At 28.1% G+C, this 25917-nt stretch overlaps 2 protein-coding genes across 3 annotated transcripts in view; one reads left to right on the top strand and one right to left on the bottom strand.

Annotated features, from left to right (window-relative positions):
• LOC119687215 (protein WBSCR14 homolog) overlaps positions 1-7064 on the bottom strand; it is a 54473-nt gene extending 47409 nt beyond the window's left edge. Inside the window, exon 1 of one of the 2 annotated variants that reach the window (XM_038101467.1) lies at positions 6543-7064. In XM_038101467.1, coding sequence (XP_037957395.1) covers positions 6543-6979 — 437 coding nt within the window. In that variant the 5' untranslated portion in view covers positions 6980-7064. The remainder of the gene's footprint in view (positions 1-6542) is intronic. The other variant, XM_038101468.1, reaches the window with a different exon arrangement.
• Positions 7065-24210: 17146 nt separating this feature from the next.
• The window catches only part of LOC119687054 (myb-like protein AA), a 49385-nt gene continuing 47678 nt past the window's right edge, over positions 24211-25917 (top strand). Inside the window, exon 1 of the mRNA XM_038101209.1 lies at positions 24211-24389. The gene's annotated coding sequence lies outside the window, so the exon portion shown is untranslated. The remainder of the gene's footprint in view (positions 24390-25917) is intronic.

Consider the following 25917-nt stretch of genomic DNA (forward strand, 5'->3'; position numbering starts at 1 on the left):
TAGAAGAGTGAATGTTATATTTGTATATGTTTTTTTTTATATATGTTTAGCAAAAGCAAAATTATTAATATAAAAAAGTATATAAACTGAAAACAATTAATAAAAAGATCAATTTGTATTGCCAAAAATATGCGGCCATAGATTAATACTTGAGTTCTCGATACATTATGTTAATGCCTATGTAGACTTATGCTTGTAAACATGTTAATATTTATTAGGTATTCCAAAATTTATTAAATTTCATATCTAAACAAAGATTTGAATGTTAAAATAATTTTACTTGATAACGTATTTTGATTTTAGGGAGTCACACCTATTTTAGACGAGCGCTATTTTATACTGCTTTACTGGTTATGATAAGAAATAAAATCTTTAATATGATTTGTTTTCTAGATAAGCAATTACGAACGACAGATGGAAAGCAAGCTTTTTAATTAGTGAAGTGGCAAAAAATAGAAAAATAAAAGTTTTAATAAATATTTTGGCTACTCATAAATAATACAATTGTTTGTGTATTGAACAATGTATTTAATTTGTGTTCGCATTAATCATAATAATTTTAATGGTTTTATTTAATAGTTAGTTTGAATCCAATTTTGTGCCGCAAAAAAAAAGTTGAAAAAAAAAATTAATTCATAAATTAAAATTTAGATATGGAAATTAAAAATTGAAAATTTCAAGTGCAAAGATCAACATGTAAAATTCTCAGCAAAGTTGATTTTCGCTGATCAATGCAAAAATTTTTAAACTCGAAGTCTTTTGCAACCTAAGTCTTATCACGACAGTATCATGTGCCATCCAAAAATGCATAGCAAAGATTTCTCAAACAAAACTGTATGGCGTAAATGAAAGAAAAACTATTCAACGACATATATACATCTAAATACAGACAGACAGACTGACAGACAGACAGACTGACAGACAGACATTTACAATATATACGAAATCCATTTTTATATATTTTGGTGTAATTAAGAAATATTATTTCAAAATTGGGTCAATTTAACCGCGTCGCATTTAATCAATTCCTGCATAAAAATAATTAATTTGTTTACTAAAATAAAATTCACACAGAGATTTGTATCTGTTATCTCTGTGGTCACCTATGTTAACTCAACGTTTGAAAAAATCTATTTTAAGATACTTGGGGCCTCTACGATTTCGATTAGAAATAATTATATACATACACACACATATATATATATATATATATATATATATTTATAAATATTGAATATAATATTATATTACATTAGAATAAAGCTCATTACAAATTGACTCAGATGAAATAATCAGTACAACGATAATCTTTGAGATTGTTATTGTATTAATGTAAGAACATCTTAGTTGAAAAGGAATTTTCCATAATACAAGCACTTTGTTTTGATATATAAAACTACGTGTACTTATTATATGTATAAAACAGAAAAGTGCCTGTTCCACTGTAATTACGAAATTCCAATGGATTTACGAAATTCCAATGAAAAAATTTATTTGGCAATACTAGAATCTTATTTCATTGAAATACAATACATAATATATTAAACCAATAGATAGATAGATAGATTTTGAAAGGGTAGAGAACTAGTTCCATAAGCGCATAGCAGTTAAAAATGTCATTACGTCCCTTGAAGAGATGTTGCCTATTAATATAAAGACATTTTTAACTGTTACACGCTTATGGAACTAGGCGTATAAGTGGATAGGCAATTGATAAGTACAGAAGTTTCAGTTTAGCAACACTATCACAGTGACACAGAATGTGTTCTGATGTTTTCTCTTTTTCACAACAAAGTCTGCTATCGTTCCTTGTAATACCTAGTTTCGACAGATATTTTTTGACTCCGCAATATTCAATATCAATAGGCAACATCTCTCCAAGGCACATAATGGCATTTTTAACTGCTACGCGCTATGGAACTAGGCGTATAAGTGGATAGACAGTTGTTAAGTACCGAAGTCTGATTCTGGCAAGACCATCACAGTGACACAGACTGTGTTCTGCTGTTTCCTTTTCTATCACACAAAGTTTGCAGCTATCGTCCCTACATTCGATAGACTATTTTTGACTACACAATGTCCAGTGAGAAACACTGTGACAAGTCGGATGCCTTTTTTGTTTTGTATTATTAGCTTCCTAGTTCTGACTTTTAATCGATTCTATTAAACTAATAATAAACTGTGTAGAAAAGTATGATGATAAATGGAATTCTAAAACTATTTTAATATATTTAAAATGTCGAATATAAGATCTATACAAATGTACTCCATTGAAGTATAAACGTATTCGCAAAATCAATTCCTGGTAATTACTTACTACTGTGATTCTCACTTAAATATATTAACTTTAGAATATTTTTTCAAATATTTGACAAATTTTGTGAAATTAAAATAGACAGTAACTTTTTTCTTTTTATCGTGTATCAGCCAACATTCGATAAAATTTAACTAATATAGTTTTGTATTACTTTCTGAAAACATGACAAGATTAGTTGGAATCACTTAAAAAACACAAAAACTCGATCCTCAAACAAACAAAATTGACTGAACCTTTTGAAGTTACTTTAAGTTACTGTTCAAGCAAGAAGATACTTGGTCAGTACTTGTCTTTAACATACCACTATAAGATATCTTCAGTAGATTTAATACCGAAAAAGAAGAGGGCATCCTTATTTAATAAAAGGTTAAAATTGAATTCAGTTTAAATCACTTTTCACCCTACTGATTTTATTTAAATTCCCTGATTTATCGGTGATCAGCATTTCAAGAGAATACATACTTTAATTAGAAAACATATAAAATACTTTTCAATGTATAAAGGGATATTAAAGAATTGACTGTTTAAAAATACTTTTATATTTTAAGTAAACACAAAGAAGATAAAAAAAAACTCTAAAAAAAATCGAAATCTGATTCTCCAGATTACTTTTACTTAGTAATTAGTATGAAAACAATAAATTACAACAAACAAACAACAACAACATAATCAAATTAAGCCAAGTGAGCAGTTAATCAACATTAACTAATGTCGTGTGAACACACTCTTATGCTTTGTTAGCCATAAAAAGTTAATGCAAAATGTTGTAGAAGAATTCTTACAGAATGGATATCTGCAGTAGAAATTCTTTGAAAATACTCATAATAACCAACTCCTTTTTTATTACCTCAACAAAAGGTATTCAATTTCTTTGCCAAACGAGTAAAATTCTTTCTATTCTGTTAGTTTTTGTTGCAATACAAAAGATCTATTAAAATTATAGTATTTAGGAACATAATTTCATATACCACTCTAATGCTAATCAAACTTTTTTACTATGATTTGTAGATAGGAAGATAGGTAGGTTAAACCGACGATTTCAAGGGATCCACTTAGCAGTATAAACCCATTGTGTTACCGTATAATTAAAAAATCAAGGGTTGAAACCATATAGAATCTTTGGCAAAGCTTATGATGCTATACAAAGGGAGGTCCTGAAATTCGCTAAGATCATCAAAAAAGCAAAGCAGGTGGGAAGCACTGTCATCGTCATGTCAACAATTGCGTCATGTATGTTTGAAAGGGAGATTTAGTCTTCTAGCATGTTTTTCTAAAATACAATGACCTGGGACATTACAATAAGAGAGTTTGATTTCCTTTTATTGGAACGTGGCCAAATTGCATACAGATGCCTGCATATCGTTGAGTTTTTCCCAATTTTATTAAAAAGTTCGGCACATTCATTGTAGATAACTTCGTGAAATTATTAAATGTAAATATGCTTAATTTAAAAATTATCACAAAGTAGGACTTTCAAATTAATTTTATACTGTCAGTGGTATCTACACAGTTACAGGTTCATGTTTGGGATTATTGACATAACTACTATATATCCCGGATTTAAGCAAAAATGTTCAACTACGCAAAACAACAAATTCTGTGAAATGACGTAAATTGAAACACTGGCATTGAAAAAAGTATCGCAATCAATGCTAAACAAACATTTGTAGTACGTGGCGTAGTTTGTAAATGATAAGATGACAGTCAATTATTAGTAAATTTATTTGTAAACAATAAAATTAATATATAGAAAATTATTAAATTCATGAAAATGTAAACAAATACATTTTTTTTTTTTAATTCTTATATTCAGTTTATATTCTGTAAACTATTGTGTTAGACATCATTTTAAAGTACCTAGTTAGGTTTCAAGTTTTATCCATATGTTTATAATATAAAATGATTATACAACAAAATAATGATATAACAGCAAATCCGATGGATAGGATGTAATATTATACAAAAAGCAGCGTATGACTTCTATGACAGTCGCGTTGAAGAGCAATTGGCTTTGATACTGGCTTCACAGCAGAAAAAGATGAAAAAAGATGAAAAGTAGTGGACTTCAAATCCATAAAAAACTAAATATAGATTCTACTTACAGAAATATACATGTGTCCACTCAAAACGTAAGGGAATTCGAAGAAGTTGACTTTCACAACAAGCTTGAGAGAACAGACAAACAGTGTCGAAAGCATGAATTTGAAATCATATTGCAATTGTAAAAGATAATATATACACCAACAAGATTTATATTTTATATAAACTATACAAAAACAATAATGGCAATTAATGTGATTAGAGAAAGATATTAAAAAACAGATATCAGAACTATTATTATGTTTCATTGTAATAAAGCTAGGTCACACATCTGTTTGTTAACTTGGAGAATTTGGGAGGTGACACTGGGAACTATAACTATTATATTGTTCTGAAATTGGAATCAGTCGTGTTTTGTTTTCTTTAACACATTTTTGCTAGTATAAAACTTATTTCTATAAAGTGAAATCAAATATTTTGAGTGTAAAGTATTTTGGTAAACTTTTCAAAGATAAAATATAAATGAATCTACCCAAAAATTTTATATATTTGAATTAAGAAAATGTTATTCATAAAACAAATTAAACTATTAACTATTATGAGCAGCCACAGAATCGACAAATAAAATAAATCACGAAATTCTTTTGAGAGGTTCTTCTTCATCTCTAATACTGGATGCAACTATCTTTCAAAATTCGTTAATAACTCACACATCTTAAGTGATATATACTCTTAATAAATTCCTTTAAGCGTGGTGCAAACTATCATTTTTAAATGTCATTAAAGTTGCCCTCTCTCTTGGTCAAATTTATTCTAGCGATTGAACTTGAACATGCTTACATTCAAGCTTTGCTATTGAAGCAAAATTTTTGAAGAATAAGGGTGTTTGCAACCACACAAAAAAATCTCTTGAATGACGAATGCAAGTTTTTGGGTGACAGATTATCATTTACAACATGTTAGGAAGAAGCTGTCATTCAAGTCATTCAAAGGTGCAGACTATCATTTTTGAGTGTCATCCATTGATTTTCGCTCTTAAATGACACTCAAAAATGATAGTCTACACCGCGCTTTAACCACTTTGCATCTTTCCTGGTATCGTTGCAGATCTAAAAGATCTATGGGTGCATTCGCTCAATCAGTTTTACGTATCTACATATATTAAACTAATATCAGTACTTTTGATTTGAATTTCGTTTCTAAACAGAAAAATATTAATGCTAGATAAATTTAATCTGGTTATTTTACAGGTCACCGCAAACTGTGGTATCACGTTAATAAGTATATATGCCTAAGACTGATATATATGTCGATTCTGTGCAGTTATCATTGAAATTTCGGAGCATATGCTCTGCTCTTGACACACAAATGTTTCACTACTTAACTAACATTGCGTGCATCCATGCAAAGTCTGAAACAAAAAAACCCCAGGCAATGCAAAATTTATAAGAAACCTGAAGATATACAATCGAAAAAGTAAAAACAGTATATCTACTTTAATAACAGTTTATTTTGATATCTAATTGCTAAGCTCCATTGCTGAGCGTTAATGATGGAATTGATTTTTTTTTCCTCTAAAGCAATTAATTACTGCTTTAGAAGACAAAACGGCGTCATATTAGAAAACTTCTCTGGTAAAAAGTATTTGTAAGATAACTCAGTTAAAAAAATGTAGAAAAAAAAATTTGCGTTAAATTGGGTTTACCGCACAAGTGAACTTTGAACTATGTACCAGAATATCTGAACCCATTGAAGTATAAAGATATATTACGTATCAAATGGTATTTAACGGACTTCAAATTAATATAGAATTAAACGTGACGGGTTTTTGACTGCACGTCTATTTTTGGCAGTGTGCTCTTTCACCTTAACTACCTCAATTATTTATCTGATTTATGTCATATATCTTGGTAATATCCTGTATATGACGCCCAAACTTTCTTGTATTTGTATCTTTTGAAAAAAATTTTTTCAGTTCATTCTAACATAATCATAAACTTATTAAATACAACATATAAAAAATGGTAGGAGGCGAATTTTTAAAAATTAAGCTAGTCTTTCAAACTAACTTTTTAAAAAAATTTTAAAGAATTTTATAGATAGCATATTATTAAATGTTTAATACTAGTTAAATAATTGAATGAATCTTAATTTTAAATAATATTTTTAGTGTATTCACACCTACCTATAAGCCAAATTCATGCATTTAAAGAGTTTTCTTAATGATGTTTCAATTTCTAGATGCGATGTTATTAACTCAACTGATGTATTTCCATCACGCTGTAGATGTGACTTTTTAAATGGTCTATACAATTGCACTTCCATACAAGTATAGGACTCATCTTGCTTTGTTAAGTCTTCCGTATCTGGATCAATCATAAGACCAGCATCACCAGCATCGGCGAGATCATCTTGGGCTTCCTCTTCAGCTTCAAAATGCGAAACCATAAATTGTCCCGAATGTATCGATTCACGTTCGGCTTTTGAAGCGGCCGCAGCCACAGCCGCCGCTGCAGCAGTTAACTCAGCCGAACAAGCTGTTGACATTGATGCCGAAAGATTAGTACTACTACCAAGACTATGCTGATAGCTATCAAATTTATTCGACATATTCAACATCATTTCTCTGCAACTTTGTTTGTTGGTGCACTATTAATGTGTGTTAATGTGATTTTTAATCTGCTCTTTTAACAATTATTTTGGATTTTTTATTATTTTGTTATTTTGTTATTTTGTTATTTTGATACTATTATTTACTATTTTTACTATATTTTGTTGTGTATTTAAACCAAAAATTTAAAAATTTGAAAATTTTAAACGGTCTACAACCGTCTACAAATTTGTATTGAACTGCGCTTATTACATTTGTACTGAACGGATTTAATTATTTGTATTTATATTATAATAACAGCGACAATAACAATTACAGATATTTGTACTTGTAGATTGTTTGCTATCACTGATAAGATGCACACACGATGAAAGAATTTTATGCGTCTCTAATGATATCTTTCCCATTTCACAACCTGCGCTTCAATAAATAACACAAAAATTTATTCGCATCAATGTCGCGCACTTTCGCAGTTACAAACTTCAACTGCCGTATTTCGACGACGGACTCGTACGACTGCTCGACTTCTTCGTGTGTCTATTTTTCTGCTGATTAGCAGTACAGAAGCCTTTGCGGTATATTCGTAAATTTAGAGACCCGTATGCGCGGCTTGTTTTAGCTTGTTATCAGCTTTTTATATTTTTAATTATTTTATATATTAAAATCGTTGTCGTCTGCTTCGAAATGAGAAATAAACAATTATTTTAGAAATACTTGTAAATACTAGTAAATATGACAATAAAAATATTAGTTACAATAAATAAATATTTCATATATAAAAATATTTTTATATAGGTTACAAATTATATTGATGAACTATGTATACGGTGGTATCTGGAAAATCTAGAAGTCAATTGTTCAACGATCAGCAGCTTGAAACTCAAACCAATAAAAAATCCGGCCTAAACCACCTCAACTGAACTGTGTTGAGGACAGCGAAAAGTGCCCACAATGCAAATAATTTTGGTATTATTTTACTTCGCATAATATTACTGGTGGTATCCATAAATAAATTGGAATAAAATCCTCTTATGTTATTATTTGCATTTGAATTTAGTTTGCATTTTAATACATCAACTGCAAAGCACAGCGCAGCACTTCAAAATAATATTTATTTACCAAAGCATTTGCCATTGATTAGATCTCTAAATGAAATATAATATAATATATAAATACGCAAAAATATACAGGGCATTTCTAACTTAAACGACATTAATTCACAAAATGATTTCATCGTTCAAGAAACAAAAAATATCGCACAAAAGAATCAACTTTCAGTTTTAACAGAGATATAGAATGTCAAACAATGATCTATAATCTAAAACATACGAGGGTGGTTTGATAAGTCAGTGACTTTTTGAATAAAACAAATTTTTTTTCGGCAAATAAACATTTTATTTTTCCAGCGTTTTTCTAATTTTCTTATTCCCTCCAAATAATAGGTTTTCTTAAAGCCCTTAAAATACGCGTTTGTTTCGGTAATGACTTCTTCATTTGACTCAAATCTCTTACGGCTCAGCCATTTCTTTAGGTTTGGAAACAGAAAATAGTCGCAGGGTAGCCCCCTGGAGAATCTATAGAATATGCTGGATGGGGTAGCAGTTCGTATCCCAGTTCGTGAATTTTGGCCACGAATGCTTAATCAGCACACGAAATTCACTTTTTTCCATTTTCGTAAAAATTCACGAGGTTGTCTGCTTTGAACGGCTATCAAACACAAAATTAGAAAGTTGCCCACTGGTAGATTACAGCTGATGGCAGCACTGTTGCATTTGGAGTAACTGTGCGGGAAATTCAAAAAGTCACTGACTTATCAAACCGCCCTCGTATTTAATTAAAAAGTTCTAAAAAGATATTCATCGAAAAGTATTTCAAGTCATAATTCACTTTTTAATCCATTAAATATTTATATTATTTATTTGAATTTATTTATATATTTATTTTAATAATTAATTGTTTCAGTGATCAAATATTTGTAATAAAAATTTTGTTTTTTAACACCTTCAACAAATCCAGAAAAGGTTATATATCATTCCTCGATATATGTATTTTTCTATATTTATTGTCGTAGTATTGTATAATTATTTTCTATACATATATAATTCATGTTTAAGTGGTAATGTATTCTATAATTATTTCTTTGTGATATATACTAAAATATTGTTGCATTGTATTAATATTATATAGTACCCTGATGATGACTTTAGATTATAGTCGAAATATCGGTTTATATAAAAAATTTTTTAAAAAACCACAAACAATTTTTTAAAAAAGTGTATTATTTAACTATTGATCAATTAGCCCATTAAAATATATTTATTTAATATGACTAAAATGTTTTTGGGCATATTTGACAGATTCGGATATTATGATGCTTTTAAGGGGGTAACTCATTGAAGGAAAACAATCAGAGTTGCTTTGTGATTAATAGCACATTTATACTGTCTTATTTAGACGATTTTATTTATAATAGCCATTAATTAGGATGATTTACAAAACAAAGTACATATAAATTAGCTCATTATAAATAAATCAGCTCATTTAAGATGAAAAATGTTGAATGCAAATCTTAAAAATATATTTCCCAGAAGGGAAATTACGAAAACTTGAAATATTTATCATATGTTTTATATGTAAAATGTAAAAAAACAACAACTAAGCTGTAAACGAAGACATTGAGGTGGTAAATATTTTATAAAATCTTTGTTTTTATTAATTGAATATATAATTGATATAAAATGTATATAAATGATTTAATATATCAAATATATATTTTATTTTTTGTATGATATATTATTAAGTGAATTTTATAAAAGTTCTATAAGTTACATAAATGAGCTCATTATTATGTGAACGTTTCCTCATTAATATAAAAAAGCAAGTGCCTAACGTGCGTAGCTCCATTAATATTAAAACTGCATTCCCTTTCTATATGACTTTTTAAAGAACACCCTGTATATATATATATATATATATATAAATATAATATATGTACATAAAAGAAATTATTATTAAAAACAAAAACAAATAAAAGCAAAATAAATAATTGTATTAACTATAATAACTCAACAACAAACACCACAACAACAGGTGGACTAAAACGTTTTTGGTCTGGTGCATGGAAAATACTATTTTAAAGGGTTCGAGTATTACGATGCTCGAGCAGTCCGAGCATCGGTTTATGTGCTGGATGGGAGAAAGAATTAGTAACGAAATTCGTGAAATGTCTTGGCGCCTTGCATTAATGGAATAACAAAGACAAAGCAAAAGAAGAAATTGAAGAATGTATTGTACGTCGGTGAAATCTTACCAAATTTTTTGGTATGACTATATTTAAACCCTATATATGGAAATTATATTTTATTTGTAATGTAGCAAATTTGAATTGAAGTATATAAATTAAAGTAAAAAAAAAACTTAATATCCTCTATATGTGGTTATTTTGTAAACTCTGCCTAGATTATAGAGCTATAACAACAACACCAAAAAAATTAAAAAATATAACCCTACACTGAGGTTATCCAAAAATTTATATTATACATTATATTCTTTAATGCATGGAATACTTATATTAATATATACGAATACGAGGATGATATGTATTTCATAATGAATTTAGTTAACTGAAGGAAACATAAATTAACTTCGGTCCATATAATCGAAGTAGAGGTGAAATATTAGCCACTACGAAAAGCAATTTGTTTAGTTCTGATAAAGGATGAGCTGCAAATAAATTGGAGGGAAATTAGATTTTAACTACTTAAATAAATGGGTTGTGCGAACTACAACTATCCTAGGGGAGTTAAAATATAACAGCCGTAACAATAGTATAGACTTACTATATTCGTAGGACAAAAAAACATACTTATACTCCTTATAGGTGTACTAGCAGCTTTCATTGACCATGTTATTAGTTTATTCATATCTTACTCACTGTATTGTTTTAAATGTTACTAGTTAACTTCACTATTGATATGAATTTTTGTAAATAGTCCTATGACTTTTTGGACTACTTTAAACATTTTCTATTATTTTTGAAATACCTTAATAACTCATATTCTTGATTTTAGTAATAATTTTCTTATATAAGTCAAAAAGAAAATACATTCTAAAATTTTCATCTTCAATCAATTTTACAATTTTTAAAAAATTATTTTTGGCTTAGGTATGTGGCTTTATCTGTGTTCTTTAAAAAAAAAATTTTTTTTACCTTTGTGATTTATATATAAAAATTTTGTAAATAAGATAACCAAACACAACAGAATATCAAAAATTTTGAATTTATTATTTAGAAATTTAATTTTGTTAATATATAGCAGATATAAAATTTTCTATTTTTAATTTTAAAACATATCATCTATTTATAGTATCACCAACGCCTTTCTGAATAATAAATACAATTCAGTATTTGATAATATTTGAAAGATCATTCAATTGGCTTATGGAATTTAATAAATAAATAAATTTTCTGCTTACAGAAATTTTTTTAAATTTTATATTGTTTAGATAAAACTATATATATATATATATATATATATGTTTGTACGTTGTTTTATTATAATAGGGGCTTAAGTTCTAACATTACTGTACTGACCTATAACAAATATTTGCATGTAACGTATATGATAGAACATTCCTTTCATTTCGAAAGTCATAATGTCTTCTGTTAAAATGTTTTTAATTGAAGACGATGTTAAGTATTACTAACCGCAATATACTCCTTTTAATATGAAATATATGAAACTAGTACGGCACAAAATATAAACAAATATAACTTTCATGAAAAGTATTATGTTTTTATGGTCATAGTAACAATAATGGTTGTAGTGGGAAGTCCCTAGCAGTTATACAGAAACTACAGACTTTTACGAAATTAATTATCTACAACGATTTTAGCTACAAATACAAGTTATATTAATAAAACCTCGTAATGAAAAACAAACATAATGAACAGAACTATAAAAAATTTTATGACTTTTATTGTGTTGTATTCTTAGTTACCAATATAAGTTGTGTTTTGAGTCATTGTTACAGGGCTACTAAGTGACTAAGTAATTAGCATGCAGCAATCAGCTGATTATAGAGCGAAGTTTTCTTGATCAATAGGTTAGAATGAGTCCATCTGGTATTACAAATAAATCGCGAGAAAATTACTGTTTAGTATAGTTTTACAATTTTGTAACACTATGAATAATTTTCGATCATTAAAATTTTATGATGAGGCATGGCTTTGAGACATGCCCCAATGCACACATCAACTTTAATTCAATTGATCTTTGGCTTCTTACTATTGCAGTGGCTAGGTTTCTTCGCTTTAATTAAAATCCCACCGACCCGTAATTAACACTTGTTTCCTAACCTTATCTTGAGCCATGTATAACCAGGGAGAGAGTTCTCAATAGGAATAGTTGCATAAACACAACTTCTAAGCCGACGTATGAAAATGCACAGAGTGAAAAATGTAATCGATAGACAAATTGACGACAAAAAAACAGACGTTTGAGGTTCGTGGTCTGGACGATCTCTTGACGAAACACCAAATTGGTGGCTGCAAGCGGACTAACCGTCAGACATAAGGGTGTTGTTTGGTGAATTGAAGTTCATGTTAAAAAAATAAATAAAAAATAAAAAAATATAAAAAAAAATCAATAAAAAATAATAAAAAAAAAATAAATAAAAAAAATATTAAAAAAAAATAAAATAATAAATAAAAAAAATTTAAAAAAAATAAATAGAAATAAAAAAAATTTAAAAAATAATATAAAAATACAAAATTATAATTAAAAATAAAATTAAAATATTGTACACATTTTTGTTATTCCTTTCATAGTATTTAATATGAATGTTTGTTTCTCCACGGGTTACTACAACTGCAACAACTGACTCTAAGATGTCAACGTCATCATTATTGCTTTCCAAATTGCTTATAACCTAATAATAACTGATATTCAGAATTAGAATTAGGCTCGTGAGCGAGTTCTAGTAAATTGATGGTAAATTGAGAGAAATAGTAAATTCTGTCGGTATGGCAGCGAATGTAGGTATTTATCAGAATTTCGAGTAGGGTAAATTAGATATAAATTAGTTGCTACTATAGTAAAAATTTTATAAAATGTTTAATAAATAAAATTGAAAACTTTTAACAAAAAATAATAAATAAGTGCAATAAATAAATAAATAAATATTTACATAAGTGCAGTTCAAAAAATCCCTAGTAAATTCCAATTTACTTTACCACAACTTACTCAAACTCGCACACGGCCTAAATTAACATTTATATTTTAGAATATTATTAAAATAAATAAAAGAAATTTAACAAGTTTTAATAAAGCTATAAGCAACTTTCATTTTGTGTATACTTGGTGGCTTTGAACCAAAATCTTTCCATTTATTTATACTTGTCATTATATGGAAATGACATTAAACAAATAGAATTCAAAAAATGCAAGTTTGTTGTAAATATTGCAATAAATATTTTTACATTGTTTAATTAATTTCATTATATATGGTATGTACATACATATGAATGTGCAGTATATTATTTGCTTTCATTATTATTTTGTATAGATATATGTACATATATAAACTAACTGCAAATGGTTCGGTGATCTCCATTTACGTCAGTAATAAATTTATTACATATAAAGAAAATTGTTTTTCATAAGAAATAAATTTCGAACTAAATATGCAGATTAAGTTTGTGAATAATTTTAAATCTATAAATGAATGTAGTTAATGTTAATATGCACATGTAAGTGATGTTTTGTGATGTATCTACGTATCTTGATGTGAATGGTTGGAGCTAAAATTTTAGCAGAAGGTGAGCGCTCCGCTCTGGGCTTTTCCGAGTACAAAAACAAAGGCATGACGACTAGAAAAATATCAGGCAAGGCACATGACAACTCTTAAGACTTCGAAAATGTTTTGCTCTCGAATATTGGCTTTATGCAATGGAATATTTATTAATATAAATGATAAAAAAGAATAAATTCTAATAGTTGTGCATACGCACACATATAGACAAACACGTAATATTTATTTGACGGGCTTAGAGACAATGCAGTGCAGGAATTTTTTGTTTTAAAGCTGATTCTGACGCGGACGCTGATAATGAATTGAAAACTTTGACATTTCTGAACGCAGCATCCAACACGAGCAGCAAATAATCGAATTGATTGCATTTAATTAATCAAATGAATTAAAAACCATTTGTTTCTTGTTACAATAACAGAAAATATGTTAGTTTTGCGTAAATTATTAATTTTGAAGCATTTTTCTGCAATTTACAAAAATCAAATCCTTAACAAATTTTGTTGATATATACGGATTTCTTTATTTTTGTTCCTTTGATTGATTTTAGTTTCTTGCTGCTGCTGGTGCTGGTATTGGTGTTGTTGTTGTTTCGAGTGCTGACCGTCGTTGACATTGGCAACGTTTCCCAGACACAAATTCAATCAATATAATATGTTGACATGAATACAATATGTTTACTATATGTTATTAACCATTGTTCACAACAAACGAATTCGATATTAGCGTCTATTGGCAGAGGCGAACCAATTCATTTGTTTTTATAGTTGTGATAACTAATAATATTTTGAACGTTGCTCTGGGTATTCTGTACACTATTGGGCAGTGATGTTAGCAGCAGATATTCTCATTTTTCTAATATTTTCTTTTGCTTTTCAATAAACGCTTTCGCAAAAATTCGCGTATTTTATTTTTATTATTTATTAATTTAGCACAATTTCACTTTAAATTTGTAAATAAAAAATTAAACTTCAACCGTTACAGCTGTACTATTAATTTGCTATATACACTTCTCCGTATTTTCAATTACTTTATTATTATTATCAATTCCAGGCAAATAAAATGAAAATAAAAAAGTAAAAATACGATTATTTCTGGGTTGCCATTGTGCACATTTTGTTATAGAATCTTTAAAAAAGTAGTAAGAGTATTTTGTGAGCTAACTGAACACTTTACACAATATTGTGTAATATACAGCCCGAGTGCGAGTGCGAGTAAATTGAGGTAAAATAAATTGAATTTTCCTATTGCAGTGCACTTATGTAAATATTTATTTATTTATTTATTGTACTTATTTATTATTTTTGGTTAAAAGTTTTCAAATTTATTTAATAAACATCTTATAAAATTTTCACAATGGTAATAACTAATTTACCTAAGTTTTATCTAATTTACCTTACTTGAAATTCTGATATATACCAACATTCGCTGCCATACCGACATAATTTACTATTTGCCTTAATTAACCATCAATTTACAATTTACGAACTCGCACGCGGCCACTATAGCTATATTATACGGATATTCAAGGACTCTATGCATAATTGGATGTGCATCATTAGGCCTTTTCTTTGGTAAGCAAATCGCAAAATACAATCGCTTATTTTAAAAATAAAATATAAAAAAAACAACACTGCTGGCTTATTTAGTCCAACCTATTTGAAACCGCTTAAATAATAAGTTGCTAAAATCATACGGTTGTCAAAACTAAAATTTCGTCCATTGTGAATGATTTTTGGAAGTACGCACAAAATTTCCAATTAACTATCAACAAATATTTGGCAAATACTTAATTCCTTTTAATTTACTGAAATTAAAAAATTATACTCTATTGAGAAAACCTTAAAATATAAATTTTATTCACAATCATATTAAAAATAATATATTCTTACCCATAATTGCAAAGAATTATTATTCGTTTTCGAAATTTTAACTTTTTAACCTTTTCGGTGACTCGCAAGTATGGCAAAAATTACTGTTGCTGGCCTATACTGGCCGAAATGTATGCAAAACAACAACACTATTTTCTCTACCTCGGTCAGTACAGGTAAACTGGCCAAACACATCGACCAGTAAGAAACAAGTGAACGTCTAATATTAAAATATTATATGTGTGCGAAATAATTTGTATGTACTGTCAACATTTAACGCTTTAGTAAATTAACATGCCGCAGAACATTCTGTTTTGACAAATAGTTAAATTCGAACTGTTTAAGCAGCCACTACATCTATATAAAGTTTTTTAAAATGTGCTTTTAAAAGTCACCTGTGATCTAATGGCGGTTTTGATTAGTAAATCTGAATTCAATATAGATTTACTCTAAATCTGTCAAATTTTGTTGCTCAATCGAATATTTTTAGAGTATTCTACAATTTTTTGGTTGTGTTAGTAAATAAATCAACTGATTTAAAATGTTTACTCTAACTTCTTTTTCTTTGTAGTTGTACCTAACATTTACCACAAAATTTTTAACTCTATTTTTTTCCTGTTTTGCAAATGGCATCAAGTTGAAAAATATATCTTCATCTGTATTCGCAGGCAAATGTGCTATTATATTGATTTCATATATTTTTTTTCAATCTGCTAAATATATGAACAAATTCGATTCATGTGAAAACAAATCATAATATTTTATATGTCAAATCTATCAAATCATATAAAACAGCTGTTAATTTCAGTGTAATTTTGCTGCTCTGGCATAATATCTTGAGTGTTATAAATTAATCTCGAGTGTTATACATTTATCTCGAATGTTATACAGATTAACCATTTGAAAATGAAAATTGTACTAAAAGTGAATCTCCATCAAAAAAGTTACCTCAGATTTACCAATCGAAACGCTATAGTCATAATATATGCATTCACGATATTTTCGTTTATTAATTTTATACTTTAGTATTTTAGTACGAGTAATATATATTGTGCTTACGAAAATAAAGGCAGAAATTAATTTGAATATAAGAATAATATTAAAATTAATTTAATGTTAATTGATTTAAGAAAAACTAATATTAGTTAATAAATAATAAATAAATAAAAATATATGAGCAGAAAATTATTGTGGTCAATATTTTCAGCAATATAGAGGTTTTAATTAATTAATAAGTACATACACATAAAACCACCTTTAAGTGTTTTAAAATTGTTTTTGGGCTTTGGCTTAATTTGGTTTTTAGCTTATGAACATTTAAATATTAATTTTAGTAAGGGACATCGTTTCAAAATTCTCGTAAACTTGCCAAACATAGTGTGGTTGTAAATAAAATAAACAAATGCATATATAATAAAGCAGTACTAAGTAATACACACAAGTACACAGTACACAGATTTTAATGGAACAGCTTTGTGTAAAATCTGGTGAGAACACCAGTGTCGGGTAAATACACAATACAAAAATTAAAATTCAAACCAAAACAGCTGATTCACACACTTATTTAAAATTAAATGTACGAGTAAAATCTGTGTAGCATTTTCAAATTTCGACAGGAATGTTATGCTCTCTTAGTTACTCTCATTAACTCGAAAATTTGCTGGTGTGTATACACCGTGTTACTTAAAGTTACTACGAGTAATTCGTGCAATAAATTTAATGTTTTTGAATGAATAAATTTGTTTATCATATAAAAATTATAAAAAAGTTACACTTATTAGTTCGTGCAAAAAAATTTATTTTTGTATTTTTTTAATAATAAAATAAAAATATATTTAAATATGAACTATTAATTGAATGAACTATATCATTGAGTTCTATAGGAAAATATTCAGATAAGATTTCCTTTACAAGACGCAGCTCTGCCTACGCTGAATTTTGAACAGGTAGTCCATAATTACTTTATAGTTGCGTCTATGATGAGCCTTGAAATAAATTGTTAGCATGCTAACATGCTAAGCTTGAATTGTAGAATTGGTTAATGGACTTCAAAAAAAAAAAATTTGCGGTCTGAACAATCGCAGTATAAACTCTTTTATGGTAAGAAGTGTTAAGGAAGATGTGCATTTTCAGTAAATTAAAATATATCTTATTTTCTTATATAGGGACAAAGACAACCATAAAACCAATATAAGTCAGTGACTAGATATGATCAATAACGGTTTACAGGTATATTATGTATACGGAACCTTAGCATGCAAGTAGTTCAACAGCTGGTATGTGAGATATATAATCAAAAATCTTTTATAACTGAAGCAAATTCAAATGCAGATTATACGATTTGTGAACACAGATGTAAAATTCACGGTTGAAAACCTTTTTAAATATATCATCAGCAACAATAGAAGGCAATAACAATACATTGTCTATGTGAATACAATTTTGAGGTTGTAAGCAACTTTATCTATCTTGGTGTGATAATTAGCAACAATAATTATGGCAGAATCGCAATAAGAAATAGAATAAAGGCATTAAATAGATGTTTTTACAAATATTTGGACTTAATGAAATCAAGATCACTATCTAAGGAAAGTAAGCTACAAGATAATAATAAGACCCGTAGCTACATATGGCTCAGAAACATGGATAATGATGAAGGTGAACGAAGAAGCTTTAAAAATTGGCGAAAGAAAAATAGTTTGCCAAATTTACGGACCAATCCAAACTGATGCAGAAACCTTTCAAAGAAGAACAAATAATGAAATTGAAGAACTATTAAGAAGCGAATATATAGAGAAATACATTAAGTCGCAAAGGTTACAGTGGGCTGCTCTTGCAGTAAGACTGGGACCTGAGAAAAAGCCGGTCCAATGTATATGCTACAAAGCAAATCTGATGACAACCAGGCACAGAGGTAGGCCAAGCACAAGTTGGGATGAGAACCTGTATGATGATGCAAGAAAGATTGGAGTACTGAACTGGAAGAGAGTAGCAGAAGATTGGGACAGATGGAGGCCAAGATTCACACTGGACTATAGTGCCAAATAAGAAGAAAAAGTCTTAGTTTAATTATATAGTTAATATAGAAATATAGTTAGAATATTTATATACAAGGATAAAAAACGGATAAGACAATTTACACCTACGATCAGAGAAATGATAAACAATTTAAAGGGTGATGTGTATTTTAATGATAGTTTGTTTTAAGTCAATTATCTTAAAGACTATTCCTTTGAAGCGTATTAACGTTTGAACAGATTCAATTACTTTTAGTAACACTTATTAAAAAAATTGTTCCGATCATTTTACGATATTATATATGATAAAGATATCTAATACGTGTAAACTGCCTAGACTAGTTTCACAAACATTAATGATGATTACAATGACACTTATACTTAGTAAATATATTATTAAACTATTTAATATTATTATTATTATTGTGCATCACAAACTTAGTCTATTTACAAAATTGTTTTCAAATATTCTTTTCAATCATTCCTGTGTCTCGCTATGTATCTAAGCTGATTTATCGTTTTATTCGTTTCGCTCGCAACCATTCTCTTCCACGTTAATTTAGGATGACCTCTCCTACGTTGGCTCTGTGCGTTATATTCCAGTACAGCATGTGGGATATCGTTGATTGGTCTCCTAAACGTGTGACCTAGCTATCGATATTTATGCTTTTTGATTTCGTCATCCACTGGGAGTTGAAGAAAGGCAGTCTCCATACTTTTGAATTCGAGATAGTTATTGGGTACTAAATGCTTATAATGGGTCTCAAACTTTTGTTTATGAACTAATTAATATAATAATCAGGTTATCTAGAATACTGATAGAGTAAAAAGCTTTTCGAAATTTTGGTATTACAATTAATAAATTCAATTTTATGAATATAAGCCAGTTTTAAAAAAATAAAAATATATATAATCATAGTTGTAATATATATTGAAATCGATTATAGATATACTTAGTTTTCTTCATTATAAAAATATCGATTTAAAAACCACTTTAATGGCAAGTCATTTTTATTGATTTTGTAAAATTTCTGGATAAAAACGAATATAGTTTTAAAGAAGTACCATATAAAAATGATTTTAATCAGTATATTAAAGATACTTGTATGATTAGGAAATTCAAAATAGTACAAAAATTTATCTATTTTCTCAGTACTCTATTTCTTACTTCTTCGCATGTTATTGTATTTTATATTAAATTTGATATATTTTTAAAAAAATATCGGAAAAACTGGCAGGCATTCCTGATGACTAGATATCTTTGTAGAAAAATTTTACTAACACGAAGTAATTATTTTTTATGATTTGGAACAACTTAAGCTCTTATGATCGAACACAGCCCTCTTGAATAAACCACAGTTGGCCGATGAAGAGTGCCCACTTTATAGAGTTTTCACTTTGCTCTTCAAACCACTATATCATATATCATAACACTTCTAGCGGTTATCATAACAAAATTTGCCGTCTGTCCATCCTTTTTTTAATATAGTATGCAGTAATTCTATTTGGAACCCATTATATATGAATTACGCCCTATGCTCCTCCTAGGAGTTAAAGGATTTAATATATAATATATATATATGAATTAGAAATGTGTTCGAAAATAAGCTAAGGAAAAATATATTATTCAAGCTATAAATTGTAAAAGTTCATTTCAAATATAGATTTGGAGATTAACTTTTTACTAAAATTGACCAAAAAAAGTTTTTTCAGCTCCTAAGTTACTCGAATGTCTGGATAAATATAATTTCTTGGAATTCTTGGAATTTTTTATTTTGAGAAAAGATATCTGAAATCCATGTAAATTTTATGAGAAAATGCTTTTTCATAAGATTTGTTAGAGGCAAATAGGCTGGTTGTTGTAAACATTGGAGATACGTTTCTGATATCTAGCACAAGCACATTTCATAATAAACTCCACTAAACACGATATTTAAAGCAGATTTTTCCACCACGCTATATGTTAATATACATATCAAGTTAAAAAATAACATAACAGTAATCTCTATTATTGTATAAAAACAATAAAGCTATATAAATATTATTATGTTCAGTTCATTTTCTTCTTAGAAGTGATTGATTCTCTTTCAACTATTTCGAAATATTTGATAGGTTGTGCCTGTTCAATTACCCCAAGTGGAGTACTGTTAGGACGATATGATCGTTGATCTCCAAAAAATTAAAAATCCGCTTTCATTTAATAAATCATTAGACTGTTAGATAAATCGGTTTCTAACAGGAACAAATCAGTTAAAGATTAACAAATAATCCTTATTACCATTAATTAGAGACAACTAGTAAGATGAATAGAATATATTTTAAATAAGTGCTAAATAATTCCATCAAGCTATCTACAGAATTAATGCAGAAAACCTTCATTCTCTAAGATATATTAACGCCGAAATACGAGTATTAAATGGGTCTGAAATGATTGAAACAATCCTGAACCTTAAAAGCAACAAACCCTCTGATAATGATAATATTGAAGCTATATGCTTAAATGCTAACGATAAACTGTTAGTAGACATTTAGCATCCGTTCAGTCAAACTGTTTGGAAAATTGGGACAAACTACCCAAGAATGTGGACAGTTCCCACTGTAATAACTGTCAAAAAATTACATTATTACCAGTATTAAGCAAAAGTATGTTAAGTTAAAGTCAGGTTAGTATTTAAACAGAATATAGAATTCCATCATATTGTCCAACTTCATAAAGCATTTAACATATATATCGGTTGTTCTAGAAGTACGGTTCCCTGTAAGGTAACAAAACTTTTGAAAGAATTATGTATATATCGACTTCAAGTGCAGAATTCCTCATATCGGTGTGCTTTTGAAATTCGAAGTACATACTACAATTGGTTAAGTATGTACATTATTTATGATGGCCGTAGATGAACTTTAAAACAAGGCTCTTAATAGTCGCACTTAATGGTCACTCTTCGTACATCCTGAGAACTTAGATGTACAATTAATGGCATACAGTAAACGTTATATACATAACTTAAAATCAATTTAATCAAAATATATTAACATATGCAGACAGGCCCTTCCATGGTACCCTCAGTGCAGCCTAATTCAAATATTAGTCTATTATGAATATACCCTGGAAATATGTTGCAAAATTCCAGTCATCCATTAAAATCATATGAGAATTTTGTTTTCTAATAAATTAAAATACATAAATAAATTAATTAATTTAAATATATAAGATAAAAATGCTAATCATAATCCTTCTAATATTCATTTTGTTTTCTTTTATTTAAATTAATTAATTTTCAGTGTTTACAATTTTTATATTTTATATTAAGGGCGAAGGACGTAGTAGTTCAGTTCTTTATTTTTAGTTAACTTTAAAATTAATTTTAATGTTGACTCACAAATAAATAAATATTTTTTTTTTCCGGCAGCTATTAAGTGTGGCAAAAAAACAGCAACTTGCTTACTATAGGCGCTAAGCGAGATATTGTCAAATCTTGCATATGTGGACATAATGCAAGTAGATAACATTTTGTGTAAAAGTATATAATTAAGTTAAAATTAAAAATTAAAATGATTAATGAATTTAAAGCTATATTAAGAATGCAAGAAATTTTGAAATTTTCCTTTACAATAAAATTAATAATAATTTACTCTATTTATGCCTTAATAATTATTGAGTTGTTAGCAACTAATAAGTTAGAAATTTTAAATCGCTTTTCAATTATACTTTCTTCACGTACTTTTAAAAATTATTGTGTATAATTAAAATATTTATTTGCCACAATTTTGCATATTTTTAAATATTACATTTCCATAATTATCAAATTTGTAAAACTTTAATTTTGTTTCAATTTATGTTTACAAACTTTTGACAGATGACTGGAATAACCGTTGAAACTTCCAATGAAACTTCAGAATAGAATTTTTCTGCATTCGCTAAAACGTGTGGTCTTCTTACAAATGTTTGTTGTTTTGCGTACAAATTAGCAAATTTAAGCGAGTAACTTGTTGTTTTTTGTCACAATTACGAGCTGGCGAAAAACCTCTTGATTTCCAGTTAACTGTCAGCATATGTTTTTGTTAATTATTAGTATTTTGTAGTTGTTTTTTTTATACTTATTAGTATTAAAAAATTATTATTAATTTTCGAAACCTTAACTTTAATTTTACGTGTTTTGAAAATATGAATATTTGCAAATATAAAAACAAAAATTTCCAGTATTTCCAGAGCTGCCATTAAAAGTAGTATTTATTTTATGTTGTCCTTTTGCGACATTCTCATGAAAGAATAGTCCTAATGTTTTTTATAACTATGAAAGAAAATTTACGGCCAATAAATATATTCATATTATTCAATTAAGATTTTGCATTTTGATACTTTGCAGTTTATTTTAGATCAAGGCTGTCCAGACCAATTGCGGTAGCGGGCCATTACAAATCAGTGTACAGATTGAAGGGCCGTAAAAATACATACGGACTATAAACTAATTAAAAAATTCAAATATTTTCTAAGACCACTGATGATGGATATTTGGCAATACCCGAAACAACGTTGTATGACCAGCTAAATTTCAATTAATTAATAAAATTTTTGTGCTTGTCTAATCTTTGCTATTCAAATCTTTCAAAGTTTTAAAAAAAAACTTTTATTTTAATTAGAAAAACTTGATTTTTTGAACTTATTACTATCTACATGGGTATTATAACAAAATTTATTTGTGGTTTTAACAAACTTGAAATGTATTTTTCAGTATTTGTGGTTTTAACAAATTTTAAGTGTGTTTTCTAGTATTTGTACCACTGTGCGTTTTAAGTCACAATATATATCGCAACTTTATCAAAATACTTCCGAGCACGTTTCAATAGTTTTAAAAAAATTTTTAAAACATTTAAAATTTTATTGATTATTTTTTTAAAAACTTTAAAGTGTTTACTATGCAAAAATTATTATTAATTTTTTGAAATAAAATAAAAAAAAATTTTATTAGAAAAATGTTACTACTTCTGTCACACTGTTAAGTCTATTTTAAGGTGTGTGTCTACACTTTATTAAAATAAATTCGTACGTATTATATGTATTAATAGTTAATTATTATATTCATGTGTGTACAATTTAATGAAGTACTTTCAGAAATCATAGTTTGATTTAAGTATTCATTATATAATAATTAATTGTTAAAAATTATACGTGAATACTTTAAAGGTATTTTCAATAATTTTTAGTCTGGTGTGTGTCCTCACTTAATAAAGGGAAATTTTAATGCATAATTTTATATATATCAAAACGTTAATACGTTAATATTTAACATTTTATGACCTACTTTTATTGGCGTTTATAAAAAGAAAACGTATGTAGCAGACATATTTTAGGTTTTAAAATGTATACATACATATGATCATCATTCAATGTTTTTATTTTTGATATGATTCGAAATTTCTCTTAAATCAATATCACATTTTGGTTTTTGTCTTGGATATTTTCATAAATATACTACACTCGTTATGTTATCGATAAAGTTATCAGAATGTAAGCCATAATTTTGTGCCTATACCTGCGCTGGTAGCGAAATTAGTAATCAGTATCGTTTTACCAATGAAACGAAAGAAGAATAAAATATTGTACAGTGAATTTCTTGCATTTATTTTGAGGTGAAAATGGATATTTAGTGTGTTTGCACAAGCAAAACAAAGCACCCTGCGTGCCACAAAGTCTTCTCAGTCAAAATGATTTCTAAACTAATGTAAGTTTTTTAAAAAATTTCTCAACGAATTGTATATTTTATTACCAAAATATTGTTGTCTTGCGAAATTACCTCGTGCATTGGCAACGAAAAAAGAGAGAGATTACACTGCCGAAATCGCCAACAGCAGCCATGTTGGCGGTTTTTCTTATTAGACAAGTTTTTAGTGTTGTGTTATAATTGAAATTTAATAAAAATAAACATTTATGTTTGTGATGTTTGTTATGGAAATTGTGAAATCCTGCGAATTTGTCAACAAGTTGTGTGCATGTCACGTCTGGAGAACTGGGAGAACTGTTGACGCTGCATGGAATCTGTGTTGCAACCTCAACTGCGTTGCAACATCAGCAAATGTCAGCAAATGCCTGAAGCAAAAACAAGAAAAATGTACACAAAAACATGATGTATTGTTAGTGCTGCCAGCCGTAAAATAATGTTTACTTTTTAATGCTTGCGAATGAGTTTTGTTTGTATGATGTTTGTTGTTGCTCTGCTGGACGATACGACACGAGACAGACAACGAAATGTTGTGTCAGAGTTTGTTTTGATTTTGATTGCCAATAAAAACGAAAAAAACTACAATTATTGCGCTAGGAATTAATCAATTTTTAGTTAAAATTGAATTTGTTTATCGAAACTGCAAACGAACTTTGCAAAAACCTAATCAATTTTTTTGCTCAGTCATCGAAAACTCATTTTAGGGCTGTGTTTGTTATCAGCGGAGAGCTTATCATTTTACGATTTGTTTGTACCCACAACGTGCTTTAGTACTACAAATATTAATAAAATTTGATTAAAAACCCTTTTAATTGCCGCTTTATTCATTGATTTTGTGCATTTATGGCATGGCTTTTATTAGTGCTTTTAATTAATTCTTGTATGCAAATCCGTTTATGTTTCTACAAACTTCGAATTCCAATGTATTTCCATGCATATTTATTGCCCAGCATGAGGAGCTATTAATAAATATATTCTGACGCAAAAACTTAATACCCAAGTACGATAACAATTCGTTGAAATTACTTTTGCGCCAATTGTTTTTTCTATTTTTCTCAAATTGATTCATTGTAGTGTAGAAGTTGTACTTTGGCATTAACTTAAAACATACATATGTACATATATATTTCTTAGTTACTATTTAGCAGCACATGGCAAAATTTTCATCATAATATTCATCATTAACTTACATTTACGAACATTATTCACATGTTCTTTCTTCTGCCATTGCTCCTCCTAAGTTATAATTACTGCATGAGTCATAAAATATTTTAAATAATTGGAAAGCTATACTTTTTTAGTCTTCACTGTAAATAAGTTCGTAAGCGCCTAAATGCCCAGTTGCCACAATTGTCTCTGATGACTTTGCCTCAAAGACAGCTTGAGGACAGAGTCCGCGTTCCTAGGTTATTACACAAATTAAAGTAAACTTTTTAAATAATTTTTTTATTTGTCTTTAAAATATTATATTTTAAAATATTTTATAAGCAAATAAATTTTTTTTCTCTCCAACACCGCGTTATCGAATCTC

This window comes from Teleopsis dalmanni, chromosome X (genome assembly GCF_002237135.1).
Source record: "Teleopsis dalmanni isolate 2A chromosome X, ASM223713v2, whole genome shotgun sequence".
NCBI lineage: Eukaryota > Metazoa > Arthropoda > Insecta > Diptera > Diopsidae > Teleopsis > Teleopsis dalmanni.